General features: G+C 58.8%; 1 protein-coding gene across 1 annotated transcript in view; it reads right to left on the bottom strand.

The window, feature by feature from the left end:
• The window catches only part of RAB11FIP5 (RAB11 family interacting protein 5), a 34,793-nt gene that overhangs the window by 4,378 nt on the left and 18,069 nt on the right, over positions 1-12,346 (bottom strand). Inside the window, 4 exon segments of the mRNA XM_032873644.1 lie at positions 5-342; positions 344-1,979; positions 9,031-9,730; positions 9,843-10,279. Coding sequence (XP_032729535.1) covers positions 5-342; positions 344-1,979; positions 9,031-9,730; positions 9,843-10,279 — 3,111 coding nt within the window.

Below are 12,346 nucleotides of genomic sequence, written 5' to 3'. Positions count from 1 at the left end.
TCACCTGGCGCTGGACTGTGGCTCCTCAGCTGGTCGTGTCTCCAAGGGCAGAAGCACAAGCGGGGAGGCTGGGGTGGTTGCAGCGTGGTCTTCCCTGGGTGGGGCAGGGGAGCCCCCGGGGGACGAGGCTGGCTCCTCAAGGGTTGGGGAGGAAGAAGTCAGGGGCTGAGCTCCAGGCAGAGGGGAACATGGAGGGCTGGGCCCCCCATGATGGTGACCGGCCCAGGGCGGGAGAGGGGGTGGTGGAAAAGCGGGCTCTGGGGGAGTGGGCAGCTCTTCTGGACCAGAGAGGATGGAAGGTTCCCTGGACCCTGGAGGGGATATGGACGGGAGACTGGGGGGGGTCTTGGCTCTCCTGAGACAAGAAGGGGTTCAAGGCGTCCTCCTCTGATGCCCAGAGGTCAGTGTGTTGGGAGCTATCTGGCAGGGGTCCAAGCCCCTCTTCTACTGGTCCCTGCCTCCGGGCCTCAGGACCCTCAGGGCTTTCTCCTTTCTCTGGAGCCCCCCAGATCTGCGGACTCTGAGGAGCCACGCTCTCTAAGTAACAGGGTACGGGGGTGGGACCCTCAGGGCAGCTGGTGGGCGGAGATAAGGGCGGCTGAGGCACGGGAGGGCCGGCACCCTCCGCTATATCTTGCAGGCCTGGCCCACCCGGCAGGGTTCCGGAAGAATGGCTGTCAGACTCTGCCCCCGGTGTCTGGCCCTCCTCCTTGGCCTCCCGTGGACCAACAACCAGTGGACTTGGAAGGCTGTCTTCTCCTCCTGTCTCTGCCCCCCTGCTTCTCAGCCCCACTGCAGCAGCCGCCACCACTGCCACCTCCTCCTCCTTCTCCTGGGAATCTGAAGGCGTGAAGAGGCGTGGTGGCTTGGGAGGTGGCCTGCCGGGCTGCGGCTCCCTGTCCGACACCTGCTCAGGTTTGCGCTCCGGCTCCTGGGGGACAGGCCCCTTGCTCTCCCCAGGGCTCACAGGTTCTGGTGACTCTGGCTGCATCTGCTCATCCGACTCTCCCCGCAGGACTGGTGAGGACGTCTCGGCTACAGGAGAGATGGTGACCACATCCCAGGGCCACGAATCGTCAACTGTATTGAGCTCGAGCGAAAGCTGGCCTTCGCCTCGGGAGGCTGCCTCTTGGACCTCAGGGGCGTCATTGGGACCAGGCAGCCTTTCCCACACACTGATCACTTCAGGGGAGCTAAACAGAGACGTCGCACTGTCTGCCGGACTCTGCCCTGCATCCGCTCCAGGGGCTGGCGGCTCCCTGTCTGCTTCCGAGTCTGCAGCTCTTGGCTGTAGCTGGGCGGACGAAGAGGGCAGGCTGGCCCCAGCTGGCCCCAGGGGCCCCAGCTCAGCCACACTGCTGCTCCGGCGGTCCAGTCCCAAGTCCAGAGGAAGCCTGGGCTCCAGCCACATGCTGCTTCCACCTCTTCCTCCTCCCCCAGGGGCCCCCCGGGGCTCAACCGCCTTCACTGTCACTGCCCCGCGGCCTTGCTCCTGCGGCCCAGTCACCTCCAGCCCCACTCCTCCTGCAGGGGCCAGGATCTTGCTCCTGGCCTCTGGACGCAGCCTGCTGGCGGCAAAGACGTTGAAGGTGTCGTCCCACTCAGGCGGGGCTTTCCCAGGGGAGGCCAGGGGGGTGGGGCTGGGCCTCGAGGCACTGGGGAGAGAGGGAGCAGGTGAAGGACAGTTTAGTGCTATGTCGGCTAGGAGCTCCTCGAAGAAAGGGTTGCTCTGCATGGAGGTGAGGAACGGGTTGGTGAGACCCGAGAATCCAGATGGGGTGGCTTCGGGGGCGGCGGAGGCAGCAGCGGCGGTGGCAGCAGCAGCAGCAGCAGCAGGGGAGGCAGCTGCAAAAAGGTTAGTGCTTAGCATGGGAGCAGCGGTGGGAGGAGGAGTGGGGAGGGCCGGAGCACAGGGGGAGCAGGGGAGGTGGTGAGGAAGAGCAGCTGGGTCAGGTTCTACCTGAGGAGACACGTCCAGGCTGTGGAGGGAGACAAAACCGTGAGCCTCCTGGTTAATGCCAAGACCGGAACCGGCCTTGCTGAATACCCCTCGCCTGCCCACCCCCCCCACACCTGCCTCGGGCCGGGTACCGCACACCACACCCACAAGGGCTGGGTTCAGGCCGGTATGCCAGGGGACAAAGGGAAGACCCCAACACATAATATGATTCAGGACTGCCCAAGGAGGGAGACGCTGGGCAGAGCTCATGTAATCCATGTCCAGGCAGGATCCCAGCCTCCGCCAAAGGTTCTTCAGGGGCTCAGAGGCTGAAGAGTCTTGTCAACACCAGACTTAACACCCACAGAACCAATCAGGTGTCTTACGGCCCCTCAAAGACAGAGAGGAAAGAAATACTAGCTGCGTGAAGAGGATAAAGAGGCCAGAGAAAGGCCAGGCCTAGAGATCCGGCTGGGCAAAGCCAGCGCGAATGGAAGCCCACAGGGTCCCTGGGATTCTGGCGGCTGGAACAGATGGGTTCTACTGACCTCTTGCAGAAACAGGAGGTAAGGATGGGGCAGGCATCGGACAGGACAGAGTGTCCATCAAAAGAACTCACCTCTCCTGTTTCTTGGAGGGGTACCATCACCTGCCCAAATGGATGGCAAGACCCTGCTAAGGCTAGCTCCTGTCAGGTGCCCACCTGAGGGTGCCCCTCCCCAAGGGCACCCACGAGCCAGTCTTGAAAGTAGCCCCACTCTGGAGATGAGGGCTGGAATGTAGCAGCAGCAGCGACTCCGGAGGTCACCTGGGGCCTCTTGGGGTCTTCCCCACACAGACCACTGGCTCCCCTGGGAAAACCATTCCATGGTAGTGGCCCTACACTCCCACAGATGCTGGAGAACACTGGCTGGCCTCTAGGGGAGGGAGCACGGCCCTGCACTTGCACCTCGCCCATGGTGCACGTCTGACTCATGCACAGGAACAGACTCAGAAACCAGAGCTCTCGGCTTCCTGGGGACAACCCCAGCAGACAGAAAACCAGGAAGATAGTGCACGCCCCAGTTTTAGCACGGACAGTGGTTGGCAGCTGCCTCGTGGCTGAGCCCACCTGTCAGGCCCAGACCTGGGTGGCCTCTCCTACTGCCTGCTTCCCATCTTCCAGCTCCCACTCTAATCCCCAAGACCCCCATTCCTTGATCCCTGCCCAAGTGAACATCCCGGGGGATTCCTACACCTCCATCTTCTCCACTCAAGCTGCTGCTTCTCATGGGGAAACACTGGGGGGCAAGTCCGGGGGTGGCAGAAGCCAGGCTTTACCAGCCAGCTGGTGAGGTATGCAGGCTGGGGTTGGGGGGGCACCTATGGAACGAGGCCAGGAATTCTGGAGCTCCCCAGGATTCTTCTGGGAACCGGGGCCCAGACAGAGTGGGCCGCACACAGAGCTGAGCAGAGTCTGGGCCAGCTTGTCTACAAATACTGGGGGGCAGACAATGGGAAGGACTCAAGCAAAGGTGGGCTTCCCAAGACAATCTGGGAGTCTGGGATTCTCACCTCATGGGTCCCAAACCCTGGCTTTCTCTGAAGAATCCAGCTTCCAGAGACTCTCCTGACTCTTTTGCCCTATAACTCCCCATTCAAGGGTGACTTCTCAGCCTTATACTACCACTTAAAGATCGGGCCATGGGGCTGGGGAGGAAGGTAAGAGTCCCATTGACTCCCACCCCGCCAGGCTTCCCAGCACTTCTCTGCCTCTGTGGTCCTGACATAGTGAAGATACTGAAAGAGGTCAAATCCTAGGCCCTGAGTCCCAACCCCCACAAACATCCCTTCCCCCTTTACTCCAAGCTGGCCACAGGCAGACCCAGGCATTATGTGCCTACCTCAGGGACGAAGGAGAGCAACAGACCATCACCATGTGGGTCAAAGCCCTGCCCCCAGCCTGCCCCCCGACTAGAGCACCCATACCGGACACAGCCCAACTCTACCAGCAGGACTCAGCCCACAGGAACAGGGCTACCGGAGCCACCTCTCTCTCCAGAACCCGTTCTGACAAGTGACCAAAGGCTCTGGAGGAAGAGAGCTCCATCAACATTAAATAGCACCAGGCTTAGCTCTGCACACTCCCCGCCCCTTTACCCTTGGCCTGGCCCCACTCACCCTTGTGGTCTGACAATAATCTGGCTGGCTGTCAAGACTGCAGGGCAGGAGAGCAGCAGGGAAGTAGGCTGGGAGCCCCAGGCAAGGCTAGCACCCTCCCCACCACTGGCTCCCCAGAGGTACACACAAACCCGTTGGTATGGAACCAGCGAAGGGCTCTCCCTAGAGGAAAAGACTCCAGGTGCCAGGCCCAGCAGGCTCCCAAAAGCCAGTGGCACCTGAGAGCGCCCCGTCCATCCCTCTACCCAGTGACACACACACCCCCCACCCGCTTCCCCACATACCTCCCTTGCCCTGGATCCACACCAGGGGCACACCTGTCCCCTCCCTACCACTCCAGCTGGCACAGATCAGAGACCCATTCCCATATGGGGTTATCTCTGCAGATTATGCTCTGAGAACAGAGACTGCCGAGCCAGCTAGCACAGTGCCATCCCCCCAGCACACAGAGAGGACTTCAACATATGAGGACTTGTCTTCTCTTTAAGAAACAAGGTTGGGGGAAGAAATGAAAAGTCCAAATGTCTCTGCCCCCACAACCTGAGAGAATAAAACTTTAGGGCCTGCAGGAACCTTAGGACAGCTGGTAAAACCTTAACACAGGAATGCCCCCTTCTCTCTGCAGCCTCCCCTGCTTAAATATTGCCGTGGCTGGGTGACAGACTGCATCACCAGGCCAGCCCTGCATCTGATGGACAGCTCCTCCCAAGGCTGAGAGGAGCTGCATGTCCTTGTCATTTCCACGCACTGGTCCCCAAGGTGTCATGTGTATGTGCCAAGGCTCTCCACCGGGCAGTCCCCTAAGAGGCCAAAGCCAGCCAGCCTTCGAGGCATGTGTCCCCCCAGCCAACATGCCCTTCAGCCCTCCCTCCGGAGGCAGGAGCCCCTGGGCCCTCCTGAGAGGAGCCTGATGTCCAGGAGACTCGACATACCCTCCCCCATCCACTGGGCACAAGGAGGTGACAGAGAAGGGCCCAAGAAACTCTAAGTAGGGACACCACATAATTTACCTTCCAAACCAGGACATTTTTACCACGGTAAAAGGGCAGTATTTACAACAGCAGGAAAACAGGCCCAAACAGGATGGATGGCCACACTAGCTCATGGTCACTGGACACATGTCATGTCCCTCATTTACCCCATGGGGAATGCCACTGAGACTCTGAGCTTTCAGCAGCCAGCACACACTCAGGGCTCATCAGGACCTCAATGTACTACTTCCAGTGAGGGGCCAGGACAGATGCACAGATGCCCAGAGGCCACCACGATATACTTGCCCCCATGCTGTACCACACTTACCCCAGTTAAAAAATACTTGTATCCCACACTTGATCCCCTACTGTACACAGGGTTCTGTGGTTAACGTGAGGAGGATGGGGGAGGCAAGCTCCGGTGGCCTGCCCACAGGGAGCTTATACTCCAAAAGGGTCAGAGAAGAATAGACACAAAGACAAGCCTGCATGGCCTTGACAGTCCTCAGACACACGGTACGTGGCTCATGCTGCCGCTCAGGACTCATGGCTCACAGCCCGGTGAGTAAGCGGCCGGTCCCACGGCTCAGACCTTAGTGTCAACAATCGCCATCCCCTCCCCAACCCAGGCACACATCCAGCCATGGGACCCAGCAGACTAGAGCCAGGTCAAGACGAAAATGAGGACCATCTTTTCAACCCCGCACACCCTCATTAATTTTCTCCCAGCCACTGGCTTCTCCGAAAACAGCCACTTTTTTCCTGGTTGCTGTGTGCCCAAAAGATTGCTTCAGGCCTCTCCGTGGGGCACCAGTGCCGCGTGGGAGCACTAGAGGGCGCCGCTGCCCTTTCCAGTGAGGAGCACCCAGCAATCCGCACTGGTAGCCCCGGGGGGCACAGGCACCCAGAACCTTTGGCCTGCGGACACACCTCAGAGTCCCGACAGGGACCTGCAGCTACCTTCAGTCACTCCGGTTCTGGGTGTCTGACTACAGCTTCCCGCCATGGATTAGCTCACTTCTCATTCTCTCCTCAAAAGCCCAGAGCAAGCCTTCTGGGCGAGGGCCAAGTGTTGTTTGTTTCTGGCCACCTTCCTGGCTCTGTCAAGGCCCAGGGCCAGGGCGATGCTGACAGGCTCAATGACCAGGTCTCGAGCCTATCCAGGCCAGCCCACTTTACCCAAAGAACCCCTCGCCCCTGCAGCTACGCCCTCAAATGAGCCCCTGGGAGGGCAGGGATCCCTGGATGCCCTCCATCCTGCTGAGGACAAGCTCAGAATTCAAAGAGAAGGGCAAAAACCTCAGCTGCCTTATGGCCAGCAGGGACCCAATTTGACTCTGAAGGGCAGTTGGGAGACATGGAGACACAGGAGAAGGAAAGCAGGGACTGTAAGCAAGAGTGAGGACAACCCCAACATCACTCAAAGTCTGGCCTGCAGGGGTCTGAGCCCAAAGCCTGGGCACATGCACAGAAATGAGCTCATGGGAGATGTCCGCCAGCGTCGATCTGTCCTGGAGAAGGCCCTGAGATGATCCACAGACACGATGAGCCCATGGTCTATGTTCCATCTGACCCAGGCCCCCCAGCTCCTCCCAGCAAATGCTCTGTCTGGGCCTCCTGCCACCTCCCTCCACAGGACCACCCACAAACCTAAGCCATCACAGGGCAGCAGGCCCATCCCCTTCTTGCCCATCTTCCCTCGGCTACAGGTGGCCAGCAGATCCCCTGGGATCTGATGAGCAGGGGCTGGGTCGCAGGGACAGAAGCTGACGTACCCAGCAGGGGAGGCAGAGAGCGGCATCAGCCAGAGACTGAGCCACTACACTGGCCCAGCTGCAAGGTGTACGAGAGGCACCAGGAGGCCAGGCCTGAACCCAGAAAGGCCTGGCATTTCTTTCCCCACCCCTCTCAGTGGACCCGAATTGCACAGGGAAAGAGAAGAACCAGGACCACAGGAGTCCCCTCCCCACTGCTGGGGAGTGGCTATAGGAGCCTCTCTCTGGACCCTTCCTCACATGCCCAGCCTTGGTGCCTCACCTCCTACCCACAGACCTGTCAACAGGAGCAGGGCAGGCTGACTGAGAGCAGAAACAGCTGCCCGGCCACACCAGCTGTCCAGCCACAGACGCTCCCTGTCCAGGGCCAGCTCCAGGCCCTTGAAAAGTGGGGACGTCTGCTCCCTGGACCCATGTCTGGCGGCCCTCCCTGCTCCCTGCTGGACAGTGCAGCAGCCTCGGATGGTCAGAGCTAGGAGGAGACAAAGGGCCGGGGTGGTGGCCGGGGCTGGGATACTGCGATTCGGTCATCTGAATGACCAAATGTATACTTCTCATGTGTATGGGTCTTCGTCCACAGTTTCTGGCTCAAGGCTTCCAAAACCCTTGGAATTTCCTGAGTAAGAGCATCTTTTAATGTCTGGTCTCTTGTCCTCCCTTCCTGAAATGCTGCAGAGCAGGAAGAGTGAAATGGGTGTCTCATGATTCTTAACAAGCCCCTTTCCACCACAACTGGGGTTTGTGTTGATGAGGGGACTTTTTAGAAAGCCCCTGAGGACCCTAAGGCTGGTTGCCAGGGAAATCAAGTATGAACAGAAGGGTGGAGCTTTCAGTCCCACCCTCATTTCTGCGGAGGAGAGGAGCTGGAAGGTGAATTGACCACCAATGGCCAATTACTTAACCACTCACACCTGTGTGAGGAAGGCTCCGCAAGAACTCCAAAGGATGGGGTTCGGGAGCTGAACACGTGGAGATGCAGGGGGAGTGGGGTGTCTGGAGAGAGCACGGAAGTCCTGTGCCCCTTCCCCAGACCTTGTCCTGTGTGTCTCTTCTACCAGGCTGCTCCTGAGTTACAGCCTTTTATAATAAACCACTGAAAGCAAAATGTTCCTGAGTTCTATGAACCAAGCGAGCAAATGAATCAAACCCAAGGAAGGAGGCAGTCACTAGGACCTCCGATCTATAGCTGGCTGGTCAGGAGCACAGGTGACAACCTGGACTTTCGACAGGCATCTGAAATAGCCAGTTGGGGGTGCGGGTGGGGTGTCAATCCTGTAGCTCTGAGCCTATGTGGGTCCGAGGCGTCTCCGGGTCAACAGTGTCAGCACTGAGCTGAACTGCAGGGCACCCAGCTGGTGTCAGAGATCGGCTTGGGCATGTGGGAAACCAGTCCCCACAGTGGAACTGGGTGCAGAATCCTAGTTAGTATTAGGACCCTCTTGAGAGCTCTGCCAGGGCCTGAGCTCAAGGACTCCTGCATCCCTTCCGAGGGTGAGACTCAGCACATTCAGAACACAGCAGCCGTCCTCAGCTTGCTATACCCCAAGAGCAAGAGATAACAGAGGGCCAGAGCCCCAACAGTGTCCAAGGACAGAAGGTTGGTAGCAGATTTTAAGGGAGTTGTCTATAGCCCCTCGCCAGGCCAGGGGCACAACTGAGTGTATGAAGAGAGGGGTGGGGGCATCAGTGACTTGATGGCATCTCTCAGAGGGATGGGGTCACAGAGCCAGCTGGGGCAGCTGGGGTGGGGGTGGGGGGTTGGAGGTATAGGCCCTGTCCAACCTCTCCACCTGCCAAGGCTTCCTGACCTTGAGGCCAGAGGGCAAGGGGTGGAGGCTGGGAAGCAAAGAATTGACACAAGTGGGCTTCCCTGCTTTTCTCCCCTTCCTCCCCCTCCCTTGGGGGCAGGTGTGCCAACTGGAGAAGGGAGACCATGAGGAGACGGGACTCCTCATTCCATATGGCCCCCAGAGCGCTGTGCCCTTGCGACTTACCTGTGTCCATGTTCCAACAACAAGCCTCAGCCTGGGGAAGTGGTACCCCCCACCACTCAACCATGCAAAGCCAGAGCCACAGCAGCCTGCCCAAGGGCCCCATCAGCTCCAAACTCCCTGCCCCAGGATCCAGGCTGCAAACACCCCAGCATGCTCCCCGAACAGCAAAGCTGCTTTTGCCAAGGACATACCTGGGTTTCTGAGTTGGTTCCTTGGCTTCTCTCAAGCCAAACCAGCTACTCTTGGCCTTTTCCTCCCCGCTGGATGGGTGGTGTGGGGAGGCCCCCAGGGTGGGACCCCCCTTCTCCCCCAGTGAGCCGCGGCGCCCCAGCTCGCTCCGACTCAGCCCCTGGTGGTGATGGTGGAAGAGACCCATCCGGGGCTTCCGCTCCTCCTTCCGGGCTCCCTCCTTCTCGGCCACAGCCTCAGAGGAGGCCACCATGGGCGTGGCAACCTGTACGGGCTTTCCCTCAGGGAGCCGGGCCCCCTCTTCCTCTCCGGAGCGGCTGGTGCCGGGGACCAACACTTTGGCCCGAGAGCTCAGCTCCTCCTGTCCTGGCAGCACCTCTGAGATGCTGGTGCGGCGGCTGCCTCTGCCCCCGGAGTCATCTGCAGGCCGAGCCCCCTCCTCAGCAGGCCGGGGAGACACGCTATGCAGCGGGCCGGAGGGTGGAAACGGGCCCGAGATGGAGCTGCGGTGCCGTGGGAGTGCCGGGGGCTCCTCATTGTAAATGTGGCTCCCGTTGACGCAGAGCGAGGAGCGGGAGGCAGTCTCCAGGTGGCCCTGCAGGTCCAGGAGGGATCGGGGCGGCGTCGCTCGCATCTGGCTGGCCTCATCGCTGTAGGTCCTTTTGTGGGTGAGCAACTTGGGGGACTGGGTGGCGTCCCTGCCTGAAAAGGAAGCACCCACGAGTAAGCAACAGGGAGAGCAGCCTGGTTCCTGGCCCGGACCCCCCCAACCCTCATCTGCCCCCCAGCGGGGCAAGGGCCCTTGCTCATGCACCTCCTTCGCTGGACAGCCAGCTGCTGCGGCTGGGCGAGCGGGTCAGGAGCTCGGCACCCGGGCCCTGGTAGGCCAGGCTCCCACTGGCAGAGGACAGGGTGCTGTCTGAACCCAGAGAGGTGCTGGACTGCGTCAGGGAGGACTTGCGCAGCTTGTTGCGGAGGAAGAAGCCTTTGGCTTTGCCCATCTTGCCCAGGCTGCCCAGCTCGGGGTCCTCCAGGGCACTGCTTGGGAGGATGGCCGAGGCAGACTCCAGCTCAAACTTCTTCTTGCCCTTCATCTTGTCCTTGATCTTGCTGAAAGGGGACCGCGGCTTGTCCTTCATGGACAGGTCAAACATGCTGGCGCTCAGGTTGTTTCGAGTGAACTGGATTGTGACTTGGATCTCTCCGCGCTCCTTCTCCTTCTTGCCCGCCTTGGAGTGCAGCTTGTACCACCTGGAAGAAGGGGGGCAGGGTGGAGCTCCGGTCAGGTCATGGTCAGGGCCCAGGCAGCCCGCCCTCCCCTGCAGGCATCCCTCACGGCCTTCTCCCCCACAACCCAGGCCTGGCCTTCTGAGCCACAGGCAGAGCCGAGAAAGTGTTTACATCTTGTCCGTGTTGGGGAAAACCACATCCTGAGCAGGGGAATCTCTGTGGTGCTACTGGGAAGGACCACAGTCACCATTCCATGCCGCCCTCCCATCCCCCTTCCTGGCGGCTCAGAGATCTCCCCGCTGCCCCTCCCCACTCCATCTGAAATTCTGAGGCCCAAAGGGGTGAGGCTGTGTGTGGGAAGAACTCTCTTAACCATCCAGGCCCCTGGGCTAGACAGACCCACCCACATTTCTCCCTGTTTACATCATCTCCTCGGGCTCATCCCAGCCGAAGCTCTGCTCTGAGACACCGGTGAGCTCAGGAAAGAACAGCGCATCAGAGGCACAGGGCTGGAACACGAGCCCACACGAACACACACCTCACTCACTCACGGACTGGTCCACACCCCACCAGGAACACCTTTGCACACAACGGCATACAGGGGCCTCAAGTAAGAGAACCTGGGGGGTGGGGGCAAGGGTGAGCATCTCGTGTGTATCATGATGGACTACAAGTGTCTTCACTCCCACGTACACACAACAAGCCTGGGGGTCAGAACCGTGACCCTGATTTATACAGCAGGAAGTTAGGGCTCAGAGGTGAAGTAACTCCTCTAAGAGCAAGCAGCCAGAAAGGAGAGAGGAGATGGAGAGCCAGTTTCCATCCCTCCAAAGCCATGTTCTTCCCACTACACACTCCCAGAGAGACCCCTGACACGTGACCACTGCACAGGGTAGGTGGAGGCCACCCTACAGGGGAGGGGTGTGCACGGAGCTCTTCCTTCCTCTGCTGCCCAAATCCTCCTGCCTGACCAGACTCCTGGCCAGCAGCAGCACACTTTGCTCCACATAGCATCTTGTGTGGAGCCACTAGACACCCCCACCCGGGTCCCCTCCCATTCTACTCAGCAGGCCATGCCCCACCCCCTCTCCCACAGATACAAGCACAGACGCTGCACAGAGAAACTGAACCAGAACCCTTCTAGACGTAGGGACACCAAGCCCAAATGATGGGCTCCGGTGCAGGGCTGAAAACAGGACTGACTGAAAATCGGTCCCCCTTTCTCACACCAGCACCCAGAATGCGTAACCTCCCTTGCACATTAGAGCTTAATACAACACTCAAAGACTGTGTTCCAGATAAGTTGGAGGAAATCTCCCAGAAAGTAGAAGGGCAACAATGAGGTGATGCTAGGTCAGTCCAAGGAGGTTCATGACCAAGTTACCTGTCGAGTCAAGAAAGAAAAGGGAGGCTGCTCCCACGTGTGAAGGACCTGGGAGTCCTCCCTCCCATCCACAAAACAAGAGAAAAGCTGAGCAAAAGCTGAAAATCAATAACTCCCTGGGGATTTTTAGGGCAGTAGAACTATTTTGTAGGCTACTGTAATGGTAAACACATGTTGTTATATATTTGGCTGTACCCACAAAATAGAAAAGACAAAGTTTTATATATAATATAAACTGCAGGCTCAAATTAATAATGATGCATTGGGATTGGTTCATCAGTTATAACAGGGTGCCACACTAATGTGAGATGCTAATAAAAGAAGAAACAATGGAGGGGGGAGGAGAAAGGCCAGAGCTAGGGAGTGTATGTGAACACTCTGTACCTTCCAGGCTTTTCTGTAAGCCTAAAGCTGCTCATCAACCAACCAATCAATCAACCAATCAATCAACCAATCAATCAACCAATCCTCTAGTAATTTAAGGAGATGGGAGGAGGACTGGGAGGGACCAGAGCGCACAAGGAGGAAGAAACCGGGCAAGAAATAACACAAGAAAGTCTTGAGGACCTGAAGGACGTGAGCAGCGGCACAGAAGGGCCACACGCATGCAGCACAAGGAACAGAGACCAGGCTGGGAGGTGTCCCGGTGAGGTTTCAGAACACCGGGCAGAGGAGAAGGAGACCCTGCAAGCTTCCAGACACTG

Source organism: Lontra canadensis, unplaced genomic scaffold, assembly GCF_010015895.1.
Source record: "Lontra canadensis isolate GAN:19392208 unplaced genomic scaffold, GSC_riverotter_1.0 scaffold50, whole genome shotgun sequence".
Taxonomy (NCBI): domain Eukaryota; kingdom Metazoa; phylum Chordata; class Mammalia; order Carnivora; family Mustelidae; genus Lontra; species Lontra canadensis.
This window is presented reverse-complemented; position numbering and strand designations above follow the sequence as displayed.